The sequence below is a fragment of the Gossypium hirsutum genome, chromosome A11 (genome assembly GCF_007990345.1).
Source record: "Gossypium hirsutum isolate 1008001.06 chromosome A11, Gossypium_hirsutum_v2.1, whole genome shotgun sequence".
NCBI lineage: Eukaryota > Viridiplantae > Streptophyta > Magnoliopsida > Malvales > Malvaceae > Gossypium > Gossypium hirsutum.
The window spans coordinates 14930909-14953964 of record NC_053434.1 but is presented as its reverse complement, the minus strand read 5'-3'; the positions used below and the strand labels follow the sequence as shown (position 1 = coordinate 14953964).

At 33.5% G+C, this 23056-nt stretch overlaps 1 protein-coding gene across 4 annotated transcripts; it reads right to left on the bottom strand.

Moving 5' to 3' along the window:
* Positions 1–18332: 18332 nt before the first annotated feature.
* Positions 18333–20932, bottom strand: LOC107923024 (probable WRKY transcription factor 21). Of its 4 annotated transcripts, XM_041079800.1 has the most exons (5): positions 20870–20932; positions 20520–20607; positions 18964–19727; positions 18754–18879; positions 18333–18665 (listed from the first exon to the last, which is right to left on the bottom strand). In XM_041079800.1, the coding sequence occupies exons 2-5, from the start codon at positions 20532–20534 to the stop codon at positions 18524–18526; spliced, it is 1047 nt and encodes a 348-aa protein (XP_040935734.1). In that variant the 5' UTR covers positions 20535–20607; positions 20870–20932; the 3' UTR covers positions 18333–18523.
* Positions 20933–23056: the final 2124 nt, after the last annotated feature.

Below are 23056 nucleotides of genomic sequence, written 5' to 3'. Positions count from 1 at the left end.
CACTAACATACCAAAATACCTATTAGGGGAAAATATCCTTACTTTGGCATATATCATTAATAGGTTACCATCTGGAGTCCTTCAATTTCAAACACCACATCAAGTCTTTATTAATCTATTTCCTCATGCCCAGTTCCCATCATCCAATTTCCCTCCAAAGGTATTTGGATGCTCAGCCTTTGTCCATTTCTATTCACACAATAGAAGCAAATTTGATCCACGATCCATGAAGTGCCTCTTCATTGGTTACTCCACAAACAAAAAAGGTATAATTTCTTTTGTTCAATTACTCGGAAAGTGTTTGAAACCATAGATGTTACATTCTTTTAAAATAGTTTTTTTTCCAAGACTAAAATTCAGGAAGAGATCATAGCAGAATTTTAGCCTTAGAGGTGGGTTTCATTGCTTGAACAAAATTCCTTGTTTGCTTCAGGTTATCAACCACCAAGCTCTAAATCTATTCCAAGTCAGCCTACATTTAAACATTCCTCCTTAAATTCAAGTTGTGAGTCAATTCTTTCTGTACCTGATCTGTCAACTTTACCATTGTGTCCTAATCAACCTGCGTTCCAGTCAGCAACTAAAGAACTACAGGTTTATTCAAGAAAGCGAAGACAAACTTAGAAGGAGGTTGAACTCATGACATATCTTACACCTGTCTAAGATTCTGAAGTAGATCCAACAACTATAGAAACTCACATTGGAGGGAAGAATGAGTAAGAGCATGAGGAGATTCAAATAGAAAAAGATTTATAGCTCCCCATTACCCTTAGGAAAGGTACTCGGATGTGTACTCGACATTTAATTAATGGTTTTCTTTCTTATGGATATCTTTCCGGGATTTATTGAACATTTATCTCAAGATTGGATGAAGTTTGAACTCCAACTAATATTCAAGAAGCCGTTGGTCATCCAGATTGGAAACAAGTACTTCAAGAGGAGATTAGTGATTTGGAAAGAAATGGCATGTGGTCTATTACAAATCTTCCACCAGGGAAGAAAACAATAAGCTGTAAATGGGTATTCACTGTGAAGCACAAGGCAAATGGAAGCATTTAGGGGCTTCAGGTGCGGTTGGTTGCCAAGGGTTTCACCCAATCCCATGGAATTGATTATCAAGAGACATTTGCTCCAGTTGTGAAACTTAATACTATATGGATACTTCTGTCATTGGCTGTAAACTTAGACTGGTCACTTTATCAATTAGATATCAATAATACATTTCTAAATTAGAATCTCGAAGAAGAGGTCTACATGGAGATTCTATCTGGGATAAAGAAGAATTATGGCAGTAAGAAAATGTGTAAATTGTTTAAATCTTTATATGGGCTGAAGTAATCTCCACAACCATGGTTTGGTTGATTCTCAAAGTTAGTAAAAGGATATGACTTTATCCAATGCCAAGTTGATCACATATTATTTGTGAAACATTCCTTTATTGGCAATCATCCATACTTTGAAAAGTTAAGATATTAGTATAAAAAATGTTGGCACTAGAAATTTGAGATTTAAGGCACCAAAAGTGGGATTGAGGTTTGGCATAAGATAATTGTAATTTTTGGTCATTAATTGTATAGTGACTTTGCAAGTTGATCCCTAAACCTCAACTATAAATAGATATAACAATTTCTCATTTCATTAGCCCACATTTGCCATTCTCTACTTAAGGCATTATTCTCTCTCTTTGTAAATCTTTACTTGTATTTTGGAGTGAAATATATATTTGGTAGTGCCCAAGGACGTAGGCAAAATTTACTGAATTTCGTTAAAATTCTAGTGTTCTTTATTGTATTATTTTGCATATTTTGTGATTGTGATTGTGATTGTAGTGATTTATTGTGCTATTAAATTACGATAGAGGGATATTCTAGCTAGGAAAGACTTGGTACTTAAGTGATCCATGTGATCCACCTTTCTTTCCTGGGAATTGAATTTAGTGTGATTTTTCAGTACAATAATTTTACTCTTTTACACGCTTCCGCACAAAAATTGGTATCAGAGCTAGATTTGTACTTGGGGAATACGATCATTTATGATACTATTTACATATACGGTATTGTTCATCCATGATACTATTCACGTTGACTGTACTGTTCATATATACAGTAGTTGGGATTGAGGAGAAAAATAGCAAAGCCATCGTCATCAGCAAAGACTACTATGACTAATGCAAAATTTGAAGTAGAGAAATTTGATGGTACCAATAATTTTAGTGTGTGGCAATGTGAAATCCTGGATGTCTTATGTCAGCAAGAGCTGGATATAGCCCTTGAAGAAAAACCTAACAAGATAGATGACAAGGAGTGGGCCAAGATCAATACAAGCATGTGGTACAATCCACCTATGTTTGGCCAAAGAGCAGAAGTACTCTGTCATGAGGGAGACATCAGCAAAGAAGTTGTGGGATATACTGGAAGAAAATTTTCTAACGAAAAGTCTTAAAAATAAGCCTTATATAAAAAAGAAACTTTATAGATTCACGTATCACCCGGTATGTTGATGAATGATCATTTGAACTCATTTAATAAAATTTTAGCAGACTTGCTAAATTTGGATAAGAAATTTGAAGATAAAGACAAGGCATTATTGTTGTTGAATTCTCTTCCTGATGAATATGATCATCTTACCACCACATTGCTTCATAGGAAGGATACGATCACATTTGATGCTGTCTGTAGTGCGTTGTATAGATCTGAGACTCAAAAGAAAAATAAAAGAGATCATAGAGATATAACTATTGAAGTCTTAACAGTAAGAGGCCGTTCGCACATCAACAAATCTAGTAGAAGGAGTAAGTTCAAAGGGAGACCTGCCAAAGATGAATGTGCTTTTTGTCGTGAGAAAAGGTATTAAAAAAATTGTCTTAAGTTACAAAAGGGCAAGGCTATTTCTGATGTATGTGTAGTAGAGCATGATGAGGAGTCAGACTTTAGCTTGGTTAGCATGGCAATGACATGTCATACAGATGAGTGGATTTTGGATTCGGGATGTACTTATGTGTCCTAATAAGGACTGGTTTTCTAGTCTTAAAGAACTAGAAGGTGGAGTTATTTTTATGGGTAATGACAGCGCTTGTAAGACAATGGGAGTAGATACAATCCACTTGAAGAATCATGACAGCTCAATCCAAGTCTTGACAGATTTTCGCTACGTACCTAGCCTGAAGAAAAATCTCATCTTAGTAGGGGTCCTAGAATCTAAAGGGCTCACAATTACTTTGAGAGATGGATTACTAAAGGTAGTAGCTGGGGTATTAACGGTAATGAAAGGCACAAGAAGAAATAACCTGTACTATTTAAATGGAAGTACAATTATTGGATCAACATCAACAGCTTCTGCGAAAGATGTAGATTCAGAGGCTACCAGGTTATGGCATATGCGATTAGGACATGCTGGTGAAAAAGCTTTGCAGAATTTGGCGAAGCAAGGCTTGTTGAAAGGTGCAAATTCTTACAAATTGGAATTCTATAAACATTATGTTCTGGACAAGCAGACATGGGTAAAATTTGGTTTAGCAATTCACAATACAAAAGGAATTCAGGACTACGTTCACAGTGATGTGTGGGGACCTACCAAAGTGGCTTCTTTGGGAGGTATGTACTATTTTTTTTTTACTTTTGTTGATGATTATTCAAGAAAAGTATGGGTGTATCAAATGAAAAGAAAAAGTGAATTTTTGGATGCATTTCTAAAATGGAAGAAGATGGTGGAGACTTAGACTGGTCAAAAGGTCAAACGACTTCGATCAGACAATGGTACTGAGTACAAGAATGATCCATCTCTACAAGTATGTCAAGATGAGGGCATTGTGCGACACTTCACTGTTCAGGATACACCACAGCAGAATGGGGTGGCAGAACATATAAATCAGACTATATTGGAGAAAGTTCGATGTATGTTGTCCAATGCTGGATTAGGCAAGGAATTTTGGGCTGAGGTAGTTACATATGCATACTGTAACACCTCTAACCTGTATCCATCGCCAGATTAAAGTTATGAGGTATTACTAATTATACTATTATTCATACAAATGTTTATTATAAATTTTAATTCAAGATTCAGATCACATATAAGCTAATAACTCAATTCATTATCAAATCTTAAAAGAAATTTAAGATGCACAATACAACATAAATAATGTATAACCTAAAATGTATGTACAAATTAAATATTTTATACGTATACAAAATATGGAATACATCTATGGCTTCATTATTGATCATTAGACTTGTTATATATATGTACGTGTATGCACAAGTTTTGCACTAAATAAAACAAATGTCATTGCCTTCCTTTTTATCTATTTATGTGGCATTACTATTTTAATTATTATGTTGTTCATAGGTAATATATTAAGGTTATCTAATTCACTCTTTAAATATATATAAACATGTAAGTAGGTGTAACTAAGCATAACCGAATAAAACTATAAGGCAAGTTATAATTTCAAATTAATAAATCATCATCACATAAGAAACGCAACATATATTACAAAGCTCAAACACATTTTACCATTTAGCATAAATCCTTTAAAGAATCCTAATGATAATTTAATATTAAATCATGCAAAATTCGTTACATTATCAAGCTGCCAATAAATCACAAATAACAACCCTTGCACATACTATATTATAAACTAGAATAATTCATAGTACATAATTTAAATAGAAAAAAAATCATATATGCATCATTGGTGCTATTTAACATGGTCGTACCTACTATCAATACATATTCATATACATATAACTAAGGCTCATTTATCCAAAATTTTAATGCCACACTTAACTTATGCGCACAAGTCAAATAATTAACCAAAACAATTTTAAAATGTATTTAATACTTATTACCTTTCATCACCGAATGGTAATACTTAAGTCTAGGCTCATTAAGCATTATATCTAGGCACATACGAGCCTAAGCCAAAGCATAAAAAAACAAATTCGCATATGTATATTTCATCTTACTCAATCACATCCAATCTAATCTAACATGCTTATGATCGAATCTACCCTGTCACTTACTAAATCATAAACCAACCTTGATATACAATCACGTAGCACCACTTATAAATGTTCATAGCATACCGCATCATGACCCAAAATAGATTTAAACCATAACTAAACCGAATCCAAAACCAAGCAAGGTAGTTAAGCCATTTTCGCATGGCTAATATACAAACATCTTCAAAATAATTAATCCAAAAGCCAGTCTATACATGCCATAATTTAAGTTTAGCATATAAGGTACCAAAATAGTAGATAGTGTGATGATCTTGGCTGACAATCCCTGAGCTCGTAGCTTGATTCCAAGATCTATAAAACAGAATAACATAAAACACAGAATAAGCTATCGTAGTTTAGTAAGCTATAAGCAAATAAACAGTTCAATAGTACATTCAACTTATCTTATTAACTCAAATTATGTTATCATGACCAAAGCTTATTTTTAACCTATAAATAAGGTACAATGATACACTTTAATATAACATTTCTTTTTACCATGTTGAATACTTACACAAGCAATTTACCATCATCAATCAACCTTTCGGATCCCATAATGTCACCAAATGATCAAGCATGCTTACCATTAAAACAAGTTCAAGAATCACAATTTGACATTATGCACACATAATCATCATTTGGCCAAATACTCATATAGGCATTTATCATGTTAATAAACAACTTCCAAAGGTAAATAGTCATATTAAAATTTAATACATGTTCACCTAAATGCAAAATTTCGAGTATCGAAATAATATTGAATATATTCATACATTAATATATATCCGAAAATACCTCATCATTTTTATATATATAAGTTGTTCATGACATATTTGCAATTCATTTAGCAAGCCAAATACACATAGCATACACATTTTCTACTTTATTTGCACCATACAAGATTCATAACATAAAGTCATGATGTTTACATAACTTACCTCAAGTAAGTAACATATTAATTATTACCTGGTACATGGCTCAATTATCTCATTCGAACTCAATTTGCCTTTGCCTGATAACCATTCGGAATTGGATAGGACATTCAGATAATCACATAAATCGTACAATGCCAACGTCCTAGACGTGGTCTTACATGTAGCCACATATCGATGCCACTGTCCCAGACAGGATCTTACCCGTAAACACATATCGGAATCACAAATCTATGCCATGGACTTACTTGCACACATATATCAGAATCTTATGTCATAACATATGTATCTTAACTATTCCTAAGGTTTATACGGGGCTTTCAAACGTCGTAACTCAATCGAATCGAACTCGGAAGTGTCATAGCCAAATTTAAACATGTTCTGCCATAACATATATTAATTCTAACATTTCATAACAGCATGTAAATATAACATTGAATTACCAATAAACACGTCAATTTGCTTATAAACTTACCTCGGACGGTACAAAATGGAATCGGGCAGCTAGTCGACAACTTTCGTTTTTCCTTGATCTAAATCTGATTTCATTGGTTCTTGATCTAAACATATTCAAATTAAGCTTATTCAAACATATTTTCATTCAATTTAGTCCAAAAACACATAAATGGGCAAATTACCATTTTACCCTGACATTTACAATTTTTACAATTTAGTCCCTATTACACAAAACACAAAATACACAAAATTTTCCTATACTTATGTTGGGCCAAATTTTACCCACTCTCAAACAAGCCCATATGTTCAGTTTATTTCACATTTTAGTCCCTCAAATTATTATTTTTGCAATTAAGTCCTAATTACTCAAAATCATCAAAAGTTCCAATACAAAACATGTTAATCTAAAACATATCTTCCATTTTTCAACATCAAACAAAAAAAATCACAAACTATCAAAATAGGAGGTAGAAACAATAAAGATTTCTTTTTCGATCCATCCCTGGAGTTGAATACCTCATTCAAGAATTGTTTTTGATCCAATCCGTAGGAATTTTCAACATCAAACAAAAAAAATCACAAACTATCAACAATGGCACAACTCAAAATATTCATCAAAATAAAAAATTCAAGCATGGGTTTGTAGTACTCGAAGCAACGATCTCAAAAACGTAGAAATTATCAAAAACTGACAAAGAATGAACCTTGATTTTAGCTTGGAAGATGGCCGAACTAGGTTTCTTCTCTTTTCTTTGTTTTTAGTTTTGGCTATGGTGGAAAGAAAGTATGAGCACTATAGTTTTATGATATATTTTATGATATATATTAACTTTTATTATTTGTTTACTAATTTGCCCTTAATGATCTTATGTTAAAACCATATTTTGCATGCCTATTACCGTCCATACAATAGACCTATGGGTTATTTTCCATAGCCAATAACAAATAAGCCCTTTATGAATTAAACTACTAAATTTTCAATTTACGCGATTAAGTCTTTTTTTATTAAATCGGACACCTAAACGATAAAATTAAATTACAAAAATTTCACAGATATAAATTTTCAGAAAATAAACATAGAAAATAATTTATAAATATTTTTTTGACTCGAATTTGTGGTCCCGAAACCACTGTTCTGATTAGAGTCTAAATCGGGCTGTTACACATACCATCTAATTAACAGGTTGCCATCAGTTACAATAAATGGAAAAACTCCTATGGAGATGTGGATTGGTAAACCTGCTACTGATTATGATTCTTTACATGTTTTTGGTTCCACTACATATTATCATGTAAAAGAATCTAAGTTAGACCCAAGAGCAAAGAAAGCATTATTCGTAGGTATAGCTGGTGGAGTAAAAGGATATCGTCTCTAGTGTCCTAATACAAGGAAGATTGTTTTCAGTAGAGATGTGACTTTTGATGAATCAACCATGATGAAGAACAAAGATTCACAAAAGGATGACAAAACCAATAGTACTATGCAGCAGGTAGAGCTTGAAAAGGTTAATAATGATCCAGCTAATATTGAAGGAACAAATGATGAAGAAGTTTTGACCCAAGAACTTCTACAGCAACAAGATTCAATTGCATAGAGGAGGCCAAGAAGAGAGATCCGTATGCCTGCTCGCTTTGATGATATGGTGGCTTATGCACTTCCAATTGCAGATTATGATGTTCCTTCTACTTACACAGAAGCAAGAAGTAACCCTGATGGTGTAAAGTAGAAGCAAGCTATGAATGAAGAAATGCAGTCTCTTCATAAAAATAGGACTTGAGAGTTGGTGACACTGCTCAAAGGAAAGAAGACAATTGGATGCAAATGGGTATATGCAAAGAAAGAAGGATTTCCTGGTAAAAATGAAATTCGATACAAGGTTGGATTGGTAGTAAAGTGTTACGCTCAGAAAAAAGGAATAAACTACAATGAAGTATTTTCTCCAGTTGTGAAGCATTCGTCTATTCAGATTTTGCTAGTCTTGGTTGCGCAATATGATCTTGAACTAGTTCAGCTTGATGTGAAGACCGCATTTTTACATGGTAATTTGGAAGAGAAAATTTATATGACTCAGCCAGATAGATTCAAGGTTGCTGATAAAGAAAATTGGGCTTGCAAACTGACAAATTCACTTTATGGATTGAAACAATCTCCGAGGCTGTGGTACAAGCGATTTGATCAGCTCATGAAAGGGCAAAGGTACATAAGAAGTAAATTTGATCATTGCGTGTATTTTTAGAAGCTACAAGAAGGAATTTTCATATACTTGCCCTTATATGTTGATGATATGTTGATAGCATCTAAGAGTAAAGTTGAAATTGACAGATTGAAGACTCAACTCAACCTTAAGTTTGAGATGAAAGATCTAGGTGAAGCTAAGAAGATTCTTGGCATGGAAATATGTAGAGATAGAGATCATGGTAGAGTTAGCTTGTCTCAGAAGTAATATTTGAAGAAGGTACTACTGCAGTTTGGCATGAACGAGCAAACAAAACCTGTAAATACCCTGTTGGCTTCTCATTTCAAGCTTTCTGCACAACTATCTCCTTCGACGAATACGGAACAAGAATACATGTTACAAGTTCCGTATTCTAATGCAGTAGGTAGCTTGATGTATGCAATGGTGTGTACAAGACTCGACATTTCACAGGCAAATAGTATAGTAAGCAGATATATTCATAATCCTAGAAAAGGACATTGGCAAGCCGTGAAATAGATTCTACGGTAAATTCAGAAGACATGGATGTTGGGTTACTGTTCAAGTAGGATACTACACTTGGTAAATGTGTTATTGGGTACGTTGATTCTGACTATGCTGATGATTTGGACAAATGAAGATCAACCACCGGTTATGTGTTTACACTTACTAGAGGACCAATAAGTTGGAAGTCTACACTGCAGTCTACAGTTGCGTTATCAACCACAGAAGCCGAATACATGGATGTAACAGAGAATGTAAAGGAAGTTATTTGGTTACAAGGTATGGTTAAAACCTTGGGATTGGTTCAAGATCATATTAATGTGTATTGTGATAGTCAAAGTGCTATTCATTTAGTAAAGAATCAAGTCTATCATGCACGTACAAAACATATCGACGTACGATTCTATTTTGTGCGGGAAATTATTAATGAGGGGAAAATTCATCTTCAGAAGATTAAGACTGCAGATAATCCCGCAGATATGATGACCAAGGTAGTAACAACAACTAAGTTCGAACATTGTTTGAACTTGATCAATATCCTGCAAGTTTAACAGTTAAAGAAGGCACTATCAAGTATTGTTGACAAAGGCAGAAAGAATTGTTTGAAGATAATATTATCTTAATCAAATCTTCAATGTGAAGATTATTGGCAATCATCCATACTTTGGAATGTCAAAGATATGGGTATCAAAATGTTGGCACTAGAAATCTAAGATTTAAGGCACTAAAAGTGGGATTGAGATTTGGCATGAGATAATTGCAATTTTTGGTCCCTAATTGTATAGTGACTTTGTAAGTTGATCCCTGAACTTCAACTATAAATAGGCCTAACCATTTCTCATTTCATTAACCCATATTTGCCATTTTCTACTTAAGGCATTGTTCTCTCTCTTTGTAAATCTTCACTTTTATTTTAAAGTGAAATATATATTTGGCAGTGCCCGATGACGTAAGTAAAATTTGCTGAACCTCATTAAAATTATAGTGTTCTTTATTATATTATTTTGTATATTTTTTTAGTGTGATTGTAGTGATTTATTGTGCTATTAAATTACGATAGAGGGATATTCTGACTAGGAAAGACCTGGTACTTAAGCGATCCTTATGATCCACCTCTCTTTCCTGGGAATTGAACTTACTGTGATTTTTCAATACAATAATTTTACTCTTTTACAGACTTTCGCACAACATTATTTGTGAAACATTCCTTAACAGATAAGTTGGTTGTACTTATTGTCTATGTGGATGATATTATTCTAACTGAAAATTATATGGAAGAGATAACAAGGATCAAATAGGCATTAGCAAAAAAATTTGAGGTCAAATATCTTGGTCTTCTTCGGTACTTTCTAGGAATGAAAGTGGCTCAATCAAGAAAAGTTATATTAGTTTCACAATTCAAATACAATTTAGACTTACTAAAGGAAACTAATATGCTTGGTTATAGACCAGCAAACACTTCAATGGACTCCAAGAAAAAAATTCGGGCATGAAGAAGAAGGAGTTCTTGTGGATAAAGGGAGATACCAATGTCTGATAGGGAAACTTATCTATCTTTCTCATATCCAGCCATACATTGGTTTTGCAATGAGCACAGTAAGTCAGTTCATGAACAATCCGATGGAGGAACACATGGATGTAGTATACCAAATTATTAAGTATCTAAAGAGGACTCTTGGAAATGGGTTACTATTTAGAAAGACTGACTACTAAGATATAATGTTGCACCTTAATGCAAACTGGGCAGGGAATCAGATAGATAGCTAATCAACTACAAGTTATTGTTCTTTTATATGAGGAAATCTTGTGACTTGGAGAAGTAAAAAATAGTTTTTTGTTTCCAAGAGCAGTGCTAAATTAGAGCTAAGAGCACTTGTAGTTATGATTTAGGAAGGGGTATGGATTAGGCGAGTAATGGCAAAATTGGGTATGGAATTTGAAAAGACTTTGAAGCTCAAATGTGATAACCAAACAACCATCAATATTGTAAAGGGTCCAGTTCATCATGATTTAACCAAGAATGTTACGATTGATAGACACTTTATTGTAGATAAGAAAGAGAATTTTCAAGTAAAAGTAATATGCACTCCATCTCAGGAGCAATGTGCAGATATTTTAACGAAGGCTCTTCAAGGTCCTAAACTTGAGAGATTGTATAATAAGCTGGGTATGTACAACCCAACTTGAAGGGGAGTGTCGAATATTTAGTCCTCAAAGTTAGGAGTTAATTTCCTTTTTTGTAGGTATTAAGAAATCAAGAAACTAATTAGTTTTTATTCTATTTTAGTATTACTATTTATAGAAGGTAGTTTACTTATTTATTTGTACAGAAGTGTATATATAACATGTACCTATTTTGATTTAATATAGAAGATTAATTCATTCAAAATCTTCAGCTTGTAGTGAAGAAACATGGTTTTTTTTTGGAAAGTATCTATGTTATGGAAAATACTAACTTGTGCCATAAGTTATGTATTGAGTGTCTGTATCTAAAACTCAATAATATCATTTTCACTATTTTGTTTTATTGTTTCAAGACTTGTTGTATCTTAGAGGCAATATTAAAAGCTTTAAGGATAGTAAATGATGCTTCAAGTTCATTTTTTCCCTTAATTTTTTTTTGCTCCACAAGTTTATAACATAAATAGGTCGTGTTCAGTATGGCATAGCTTAAGGCTCTAAGAATAGATGGCTTTTATGCGAAGTTCTATTAATCGTAGTGGAGGCATTGTGGGTCATAGTGTTTGTGATATGGTGCAACGTGTCTCCTTAGGTAAAGAGATAGAGCCTTGCCTTAATAAACCACAATTGGCTCTACTTGTAAAAGTGATTGGGGTTGAATTTCTATCTTAGTTCTGTCTAATCAATTTATGTACTGTCCTATATAATATCATCACTAAAACTATGGTTAATCAGTTGGATTGATTATGTGGAAAATAATTCATTGGTATCAAAGCGAGTTTTGTTGCTAGTGTAATATTTTAGATAATATAGTTATTTCTTTGGAAATAACCTACACAATACGAATCATGAAAAGTAAGAATTATTGGATGGTGGTCAAAGTTGACCTTGAGAAAGTGTATGATAGGATCTATTGAGACATTTTAGAATACTTTTTATCCAACGTTTGATTTCTAATATTCGTCTTTAAAGAAATCATGCATTGTGTGCCCTCTTCGTCTATGCAAGTTCTATGGAATGAGGCTGTAATAGACACATTCTTTTCATCAAGGGGGTACGACAAGGGGACCCTCTATCCCCCGTACCTTTTTATTTTAGAGATGGTTTGTTTTGGGCATTTGATTGGTTTGATTGTCAAAAGGTAAGAGTGGGTGCCATTAATGTTATTTAGAAAGGATGTTTTGTCCCATATTGTCTTTTGTACGATGAATAAATAAATAAAGTTAATTTCATATTTTACTATTATGTCTTTTGTATTTCTATCTTTTATATTTTGCATGAATTGTGAAATTGTGACAAACAAATATTAATTAATTGATTGCCTAAGTTAAAACTGATGATAAATGACATTTTAAGAACATTTACATTGCAAGAAAGACAACTTACTTCAGTAGATAATTTAAATGAGTCTTTCTCAATATTAATTTATTGAAAGTGAGCATTTAATTCAAATACGAGAATTAATTCACTTGTGGCATTCATGGTGTGATTTACCTAAATCTTGAATTAGTCACTGACCATACGTATTTAACTCGTGTCTTTAATATAAGTGGAGGTTTATGCTCTAAAGATGATTGAGCTAATAGCCGATATGTTGGGTAAATGACTTTTGCATGGCATGACTTTACTAACAACAGTGGAATTCATAGTTTAATTAAAAAGTTAATAATATCTTCTCATTAACGTTGTGTGGATTGATAAATATAGAACGTGGCCATGGATTGCTTGTTCTCAAACGAGCAATTTACCATAGTCATTTATTGGCTGTGATCATATTAATTATTAAGAAGACACAATGGTGACAATAAGATAAAATAGGATTGTATTGAGTGAATGGATTTAACTCAAAGGAATCAAGGATATCATATGAGGATAACACGGACATAACGAGGTCATTGGACAAAATAGTTGGATAAATTACTTTCGTAAATAATATACAATAAGGAGTTTTCAATTATGGTATTTCTTGTGGACTGACATCATGATTAAGTAATTGTAAATTATCGGAACCATGTTTCTGGACATAATTGCAATTACTAAAGCCTAATTGTATATGTCCGATTGATCCCTCCGCTAGCTCAACAAAAGCTCGATCAAACTGTATTTGAATCAAAAGAAAATTCAACGACTTTAGAAATAATTTAATTGAGTCGATTTATTTGATGTGGAATTAAATTGGACGATCATAAAAATTATTCAACTAAAGAATTTGATTAAATAATTTTCTTAAAAAATAATTTAGAAAATCTAAGTGATTTTTGAAAAATTAATTTTGATCAAGAAAAATTAAATTAATCAAATTAATTAAAATTAATATGATATTTTTGAAAATTAATTTTCAAGTTAGATAATTGACCCAATAAGTAATTGAACTTAAAAATTGGACCTAAGATCATAAATTGGGCTCAGGAGCCCAAGATATAGACCAAGACTCAAAAATTAGTCGAACTAGGTCTGGTATGTGAAATTGAGTCGACGATCCAATTAGTGGCTGGATCGCACTGGTCGGGCCCTCACTGGTCCAGATCGAATCGACAACATTCGAACTAGCTTTGGGTGCTGACGGTAGCATTTCGATGGTTGAAAGATTGTTGGCGACGGTGGGTCTTTAGTGGTTGAGCAATGGAAGAATTACACTCTTACTAGGGCTTTATTAGAGAATTTGATTTCAGATTAACTATTCCAAAAATAATATTATTTTAATAGATTTAATATTAAATTAAATTTAATGGTTATCTTGTAGATAAATATTCTATTAATTTAATAAGATTTAATATTAAATTTTATATGATTTTTATCTTGATAAATATTATATTAATTTAATATTAAAGTGATTAAGTTTAATTATAGTTGAACTCTCTAAACTCTCTCTATATAAAGAGAGCCTTAAGTCATTATTTACACGCACTTGAATTCAAGAGAAAGTTGTAGAGAGAAAATTCTCTGAAGAAATTATTTAAGAAATTTTCTAAAGATATTTTTCTTATTTATAACTTGGCCCAAAAGTTTAGATAAGTTGTGAAATTACTCCACTGGTAATTTTTGTGAAAGATTTTCTGATTCAAAGCGAGCCCACACTTGGTAGACATAAGCTTAAGGATAGTGGAGAAGACTACTCGGTCAAAGCATTCATCTTTGATGAATTGAAATGGTACAATTTTGATTAAGTATTTATTATTTTAGATATCACAACCAAGTTCTTGTTTTGGATTTTTTTTTAAAAACTCTGATTTTTCCCTAAATTTTTTTCCGCTGCGTTTTCCAAACCTGCTGATGACTTAATTTTTTTCTGCAAGGATGAGTTGCGGTATATCCATTTGACTAAAGTCTTCTTTTATTACAACACACCAAAAGGAGTAGCCTTTGAATTGAGTAGGGTGCTAGGCTTCTCTCGAGTAGACGATTTGGGAAAATATCTTTGAATGCCTATTTTTCTTGAGTGAGTGACTAGTTGAACTTTCTAGTTTGTGGTTGATAAGGTGTGCACCAAGCTAAATGGTTGGGATGCGCATTACCTTTTATTAGCAAGACATATAATGAACCGGTGCTTCTTGTCTTTTTGAATTACTTTATGTGTACGAATCAAGTGTAGGTTATGGTTTGTAAAGAGATTGAAAAGCTCGCTAGGAACTTTATATGGCGTTTTAGTCACTCCTCGAAGAAGGCAGCCTTGGTTAGCTGGCAACTGTCAAACGATAAAGCATTGTGGTTTGGCTTGCGAAACGCCAAAGATCAGAATATAAATTTCCTTCTTAAGTTGAGCTACAACATTGTTTCCAACACTACGCTTTAAAGGTTTGATTACTTTGCAATAATTATAAAGTGCATTGTGTCTTACTTGAGTTGAGTGAATGTAGTAATTGTTCCTACATATGGAAATCCTTAGTAAGGGTATGACCTACTATTCTTAAAGGTCTTTATTGGGTAGGCAATGGCCGATTAGTGAATTTTTGGAATAATAGAGGATGATGAGCTTAGGATCCCTTTAAGAGTATGACGTGGGCTTGATTCCTTTGAATGATCATGCCCGATGTGTGATGTGCTTGATGCATGAAGAAAGTGGGATTGGGAGTGTTTGAAGTGGTTGTTTCCCCAAGAAATTTTACAATGTATTGCATTTGTTTTGACGCTTAAGCTAGTGTCTGGTGATGATCGAATATCTTGGAGAAGGACAGAGTGTGGGTATTTTTTGATAACAAGTTTTGAAGGCATATGTAACTCCAATACGCAAAGTATCGGGATGACTAGTTACAAGTCTGATGGAGTAAGGCCTCTCAACGAGTCCGTACATTCTCCTGGTTGGTGCAGCATAATCGACTCCTCACGAATGTAGACTAAGTTCGTAGGGGAATGGCCTCTAAAGGTCATTATGCTAATTATGGTGAGCCCACAAAGATTGTTTTGCATGTGCTACGAGGGTGCCACTTTGCGCAACTGGTGTGGCACAACATTGTTCCCTGCAGGTTTCTAGGTAGGTTCTTTTGTGGTTTTGTGGACGAGTGGTCTAGGTAGAACCTATGAAGTACAGTTGTCTTATAGGTGCACAATGGTAAATGGGAATTAGGTAGCCATTACTGTCTCATATCTCGACAATAGTGATTTGAGAATTTGTTGGTAGCCATCACTTATGAATTAGGTAAAGGTTAATGTTGATGGTTCATTGCCGGCTCGAATGAACATCATTACTATTGGTGGTGTGATTCAAAATATAAGTGGAGGCTAACTTATAGGATTCTCAATGCATGTTGGTGTGTCCTCGATTTTTCATGTGGATGCAAGAGCTTTGTACGAGGGACTGAAACTAGCTTGGGATAATGGCTTTCTGTAATGTTGAAGTGGAAAGTGATAATGTTGTTCTTATCGAACTAGTTTAAAGCAGTGGTGTTGCCATAAATCTCTTGTTTGTGTTGCGATTGTTTCACCAGTTGTGTTGTCGTAGTTGGCATTTTCATTTGAGGTGCACTGGGCGGGAACATAATAAGGTGGTGAATCTTTTGTTTAAGGGCAATTTGTTAGAGCTTAATAAGCTTCATACATTTAATAGACCTCCATCCTCTGTTGTGTCTTTGTTGGTTGTTGATATTAATTGTTATCTCAATTCCATTTGTACGAAGCAGGAGTGCTGAATGTAGCCCCATTTCGGGGATTCCTTTTTTATCGAAAAAATATAAATATATACAATATTTTAGATATATATGATATAGATATGGGATCAGTTTAAAATTTTACACATATGACAACTACAATTATATAGATAAATTTAATGGTTGGATCACTAAAATATTAATCGTACAAAAATATATAAAATAAAGCATAATTTTACACTGGTCTAAGTGAATCTATCAAAATTATATTCATAAATAAATTATGAATATATATTCTTAGGGTAAAGTACAGAAATAGTTACTTTTGTTTGCCTTAAATTACATTTTAGTCACTTATGTTTGATATGTTACGCTTTAGTCACTTACGTTATCGTTTTGTTACGAAGTAGTCACTTTGCCATTAAACTCCATTACCTCCCTAACAATAATCCTACGTGGCAGTCCAAATGGGTTTTAAATGCCAATTTAGATGTCCAACTAGGATGAAAATAGTTTTTTTGTCAAAATGGAAAGATAATTAAAAGAAAAGAGAGGCGAACGGTTTTTCTTTTCCAGTTCAATGTGTAATTAATTTAAAATTTTCAATTAATTAAATTTATTTAATTAAAAAACTATTATCGTCCTAGTTGGACATCCGAGTTAGCATTTAAAACCTATTTAGACTGCCATGTAGGATTGTTATTAAAGAAGTAATGGAGCTTAACGACAGAGTGACAACTTCGTAACAAAATAATAATGTAAATGATTAAAACATAATATTTCAAACATAAGTAACTAAAATATAATCTGAGATAAACAAAATTGACTATTTTTATAGTTTACCCATGGTAATAAAATTGAAATTTATTAGTAAGAAAAGTAGAAAAAAGCGAGTTGGAATAGTGATAATAGAGAGATGACCAAGATGCATGCAAATGTAAGATGAATTCCTGTCCCCAACTTCCTAGCCACCAATACTATTTCAAAGGAGTTTTAAGGGAAGAGGTCAGAAAAAATTCCTAGCGTTTGCTTGGATTGCATGCACTATGTTGCCGAATCGGTGAGTCTAAGACTTATCTTAGTTCACATGCCTTGCCTCTTCAAACTCCGACTCCAATTTGACTTTAATAATTCTTCACGGATGGCATACAAACAACAATATGGATGTTGATTGATTGCTTCACCAAACTCCCCTAAAATTTCTTCCTTTTATTATTATTATAATTGATTGCTTATAATTGATAATTTCATCCAGTCTCTAACTCAACCAGTTTCGTACATCTTTGTTAGGTCGTTTTTAAGCCTTAAAAAAGGAATATGCCTTCATTTCTTTTTTGCACGAACAATACCTTCATTTCAACTATATATATATATACGCCTAAACATAGGGGTAAACACGCCACAATTGGACCATAATCGACTCTTATCTTTCTGCTCAAATAATACAACTTGGATTTTGCAGCCAAAAACTCTTACGCAAACTCATTTTATGATAAAATTTTAACATTCAATTAATCTTGAATAAACTTTGTTCAACTGGGTTCAATTTTCATATTCAATTTCTTACTTAACGATCTATGCTCCAATAAGATTTGTAAGTTAGTAAAGTCAAATATTAAAATACACGACGTCTAATCACTTAATTAGGTTGAGCTCACCTCAAAATGATCAAATCAATTTTATTTTTTATTTTTTTTAGAACTAAATGTAAATAACCGGAGAGCATAGATGCCTATTAACACACCCCCAAGGCCCAGTATATCAGTAGGCACAAGATTCCAGCAGAATATATTCTGATTCAAGGCGTGTTACAGACAAAGAGATAGATGCAACCCCACAACACCCCCCCCAGCCCCCTCGTTAGGTCATAAGTCGTAAATAAGTCCAAATTAGTACCCAAGACCGATGGCAACACCTTAAGCACTACTCATGGCCTTTGATTCAATTCAACCACTTCATCAACCACTGATTTCCCTTGAATCATCAAACCCTTTTTCTTTCAATTTAAACCCCAATTTTTTTCTACAATTTTCTTTTGGTCCAGAACTAGGCAAACAAAACAGGAAAGGAAAATGAAAAAGAAATTGCTCCCATATGTATATCCATGCAAATTATGTAAAAGAACAAGCAAAGGGCAACTAGCCAACCAATCTTAGGCAGAGTGAGTTTTCCTACGTTGTAGACTGTGATGGTAATCTTGGGTGGTTATGCTCACCTTCATAGGTAACAATAAGCATGGATGGTTCTTCTAAGCACCTCTCCACATGCTTCCTTGCAGGGCAACCTCTTATACTGCTACATTTATAATATCCCCTACACCAGTTATAAACAAATTAGACCAGATTCCACTTACATGCACACATAAAATTAATACATAAAGTCCCAGTCTAATCATGTATACCTAGGGTGAGGAGAACCCTTGATCGGCTTCTGCCCGTATTTCCTCCATGAATAATCATCTGGAGGAATGTCAGCAAGCTTGTTACTGATAGCAGGCACCTTGATTGACCTCTTCATTCTATGTTTCCTGCCAACAAAGTGAAAAAAAAAATCAAATCAGAGGGAAAAGAAGGCATTATGAGAAGTAATATAAAAAAAGAGAGAATCTAACCTCTTTTTTGAACAGTGGCATCTACCACTAGTGCCACATTTGACACTCCCATCTTCTGCCTTACCATAACACTTCTTCTGTTGGGAACTTTGATCTGAGGAACGATGTGTACCAATTAAATGGAAGGCGGCACTCCCACCGCCGCTCAAGTTAGTTACACTTCCATCCATACTCAACGAAGAAAGGAAAGACCTGGTTGATGACATGGTTGGTGTGCAGCTAGAGCTATCGAAATTCAAGTTCATCCCACTACTATTGCTCTTCCTAAACATCATTTCAGCCTGTTGTTTCATTTGGTGTTGTTTCTGGAGGAAATGATAGTGGCCCAACGACGCCTTTTGAGAGAGTTGAAGAGGGTGTTTCCCATTAGAACTCAATTCCAAAGATGGGTTCCCTAAATATAGAGATTTCCTAGCGTGTGAAGTCAGTTCTTGAACCGAGCTTTCATGGCAACCAAGGTGCAGATTCTTGGATGGATAATCTGAGGCTGAGGGATTACAGCGTGGAGTATCCAAAAGGGTGCTCTGAGGAAAAGGGGCTTGCAGTTTCCTTAACTTCCTCACCCTTGCATGTCCCAAACCAGAGTTCAAAAGGGAAACTACTCTTTTGAACCTAAAAACAGCTTCCCCAGTTTCAGCCATTAAATGTCTACAGCTAACCTCATCTTGAGGCTGAGACAAGATACTCAAAACTCTATGAGAGCTCTCTATTGCTGCTTTGTTAGCTTCTTCAACCTCCTCCATAGTACCCCGAAAACAATAGATCTTTAAACAATAAAAAGAAACATCCACAGGATCAACCCAACAGGAATTTCTTCAAAAGAAAAAAAGAAGAACAAAACTTAGCTCAAAACACCAATTTTTTTTTTGTTTTGCTTTTCCAAAACAGAGAAGGCCAATAAGATCAGAGACAATAAGACCTGTAAAATCTGACCATGATAAAGAAAGAAAGAAAAGAGAAAGCAGACAAGGATCAAAGCAGAAACAGCTCCTATCACTAAGAGAAAAACAAAAAACATAGAGAAAATTACCAAAGAACACAGAAAAAAAAAACAGACCTTGTTGGAGTTGATGTTGGTTGTTAAACCCTAGATTATTCTTTCATGTTTGTTTTTATGAGATTGAAAATTGAAAGGTGTGAAAGAGAATACTTTTGTTTTTGCTTAGAAGAGAATTCACAAACGGCCATGACAAAACAAAGCTGCCATCTTTTTTCCCTTTCTACATTTATATTACTACAACTACTTATAAAATAAAATAACTTCTAGTGAGAGAAACTCAACTCAACCAAGAAATTATTCAATAGAGAAAGAGAAATAAATAAAAGAATGGGGCTGATATGAAAGAGCAGCACAAGAGAACAAAAGAGGAGCTGAGGAAATGAAACTACTATCTCTGTCACAGATTTGAAGGTGGGTCCCAAGCGAAGACCTTGGGCTTATTCTTTTTTCTTTTGCCATTTCTGGCTTTTTATTTTTTAAATGCTTTCTTACCCCTTTTCTTTCATTAAAATATTGAAGTACTTGAGTACTGTTCCTTTTTTTTCTTGAGACTTACCATTTTCATTTCCATTTCCAGCTCCAGTTTTTACTTCTTCCGTAACCAGATGTGATACTGCTTTAACGTTTCTCACTTTGTCTTTTCGCTGTGAATTGCACAGTTCAAGAGTTAGGGACTTTTTCACTTTGCAATTTCTTTTTTCAATCTATAGTTCATATGCTAATAGTTTTCAAAGTTTTTCTTTTAATCTGCCAAATCCAATGGGTCAAGTAGTAAAGACATAATTCTTCTTTTTTTAACTGTATTCTAAATCTCATAAATAGATAAATAAAAATAACATAAAAAAATTTGTCAATACAAGCTATCAACAAAAAAGAGAAAAATGGTGGATGAGAGAGTCCATTCACCTAGATTAAGAGGAGACGTGATGAAAGGAGAAAGAGAACAAGATGAGGGAAAGCTAGCCGATGGAGTTGATTGTGGAGAGAAAGGGAAGCCCTTGTACCCTTGTGCACCTAAGTTTGTACAGTGGGTCATTGTTTGTTTCGTAGTGTCTTGTAGTCAACGGTATGATAACCTGCATGGTTGTACGAGTTAACTTAGTGCCGATGTCATCCTACCATTGGCTTGGGCTCTTCTATTATTTTTATCTTTAACGTCACATGTAACGGTTATATTACTGTGACTCAAATAAAAGGTGAACTATAAATTGTGTGCAAGTAGAGTCATTGAAAATTCACAAAAAGTTACTCCCTTAAGGTTGTATAAAGTATCGCGTGTCTGAGTCTATTAAAAATTGAACAAAGTTATTTCTCAAAATAAAATTAGATGTTTAGTTTAGTCGAAACTCTTACATTTTTTAAATAATGAGAAAAACAAAAGGAAAATGTAAGTTAAGTGCATGAGGGAAGGAATTGCATTGTTATTCCAATCATTGGAAGAGAGAAATGAGTGAAAATGATTTCCCCTTCCCATCTTCTCATACTAATTTTACTAAAACTTCAAATTTAAATGTGAATATTGTAACATTCCGAAATAGGGCCTAAACGGAATAGTGGTTGCGAAACCATAAATCCGAGGTAGAAAAAATTTTATTTTATTATTATTTTGAGGTTCATGGTATGATTACATGATTGTGCGAAAATTTCGTGATAAAATTCTATGCATAAAGTGCTTAAGTTGAGGTTAGGGACTAAATCGAATAATTTGCAAAACTTGCATTCTAGAAGTTTTTAGTATGAAATTATTTTGGAATATTAATTAGGAGATCTTAAATGGTAATTTGACCAATTTTAAGTTCATGGACAAAATTAGGACATGGAAGGAATTTTTGAAAGTTTAGTAAGGAGGGGTATTTTGGTCATTTGGTTATTAACATTAATAAAAAGGTAAAAAGATGATAAAATTGTATCATCTTCTTCAAGTTACCAGCCGAACCTTACCTCTCTCCATAGCTGGGGTTTCTTCAACTTTCAAGCTTTATAGTAAGTGATTCCAAGCCCCGTTTTTAATGATCTTTACGTTTTTTAAGTCCCGGTAGCTCGATAAAGCTTATGCTAGCAATAATTTAAGTTAGGAATCAAATTTGGAAAAATACCCATAGGTGAAATTTGTGTATTTTGATGTTTTATGATGGAATATGAGGCTTTAAATTATGTTAGACAACTTGTGCTACTTGGTTTTAAGTGAAAACGAGTAAAAAGGCTTAATCGGTAAAAATACCTAATAGTCATAAGTACATGTTAGTGTGTGAATTTGATGTTGTCATAGAAGGGAAAAATGATCAGTATGTCATAAAACATAAGAAAATAGGATGAAGTTTAATTTACGAGCCTTGGGGCAAAAGTGAAAATATGTGAAAGTTTAGGGGCAAAAATGTGATTTTGCCAAAGTTTGAGTAAAGGGTTGTTTTGATAAATGTTGATATTAAATAAGCTAAATTTGCTATTATAGATCAAGAAGAGTGAAATTCGAGAGTAGATCGGGGAAAAGAAAAAGTAAAGGACTAAATTGTAAACTTTAGTCACATTTTGTATCGAGGTAAGTTTACAGTAAATAAATGCAATATTATTTTATTTTACATTATTATTTTCAATTTCCAGCATTTATATATTTATGTTATGAAAATATTTAAAGTCGAATTTAAGGTGAAGTGACAGAGGAAAAGTGTTAGAAAGCCCCAGTTGAACCCTAGGAATGTTAGGATATTAGGGTTGACAGGACAGAACAGAAATGAGCCATTTAAGTCCATATTAGAAATATGGCTTTGGAGACAGGATTGAGCCATGTAAGTCCATATTATATATGGCATTGGAGACAGGAATAATTCATGTAAGTCCATGTCAAAGACATGGCATTGGCAGGGTATTGATAGACAGGAATGACCCTAGTATCCTTAGTATTCCGAGTGGTTCAACGGGTTAGAATACGAGTTAAATTACAGTGAATTAACAGCAAAGGAAAAGTAGATTATATTTATGAAAAAGGAAAGGTCAGGTAAGAAAGAAGGTAAGGGAATAAAGAAGAAGATAGAAATTGAGAAGTAAAGAAATTTATGATGTTAGATGATATTATGCATAATTATCCATTATGTT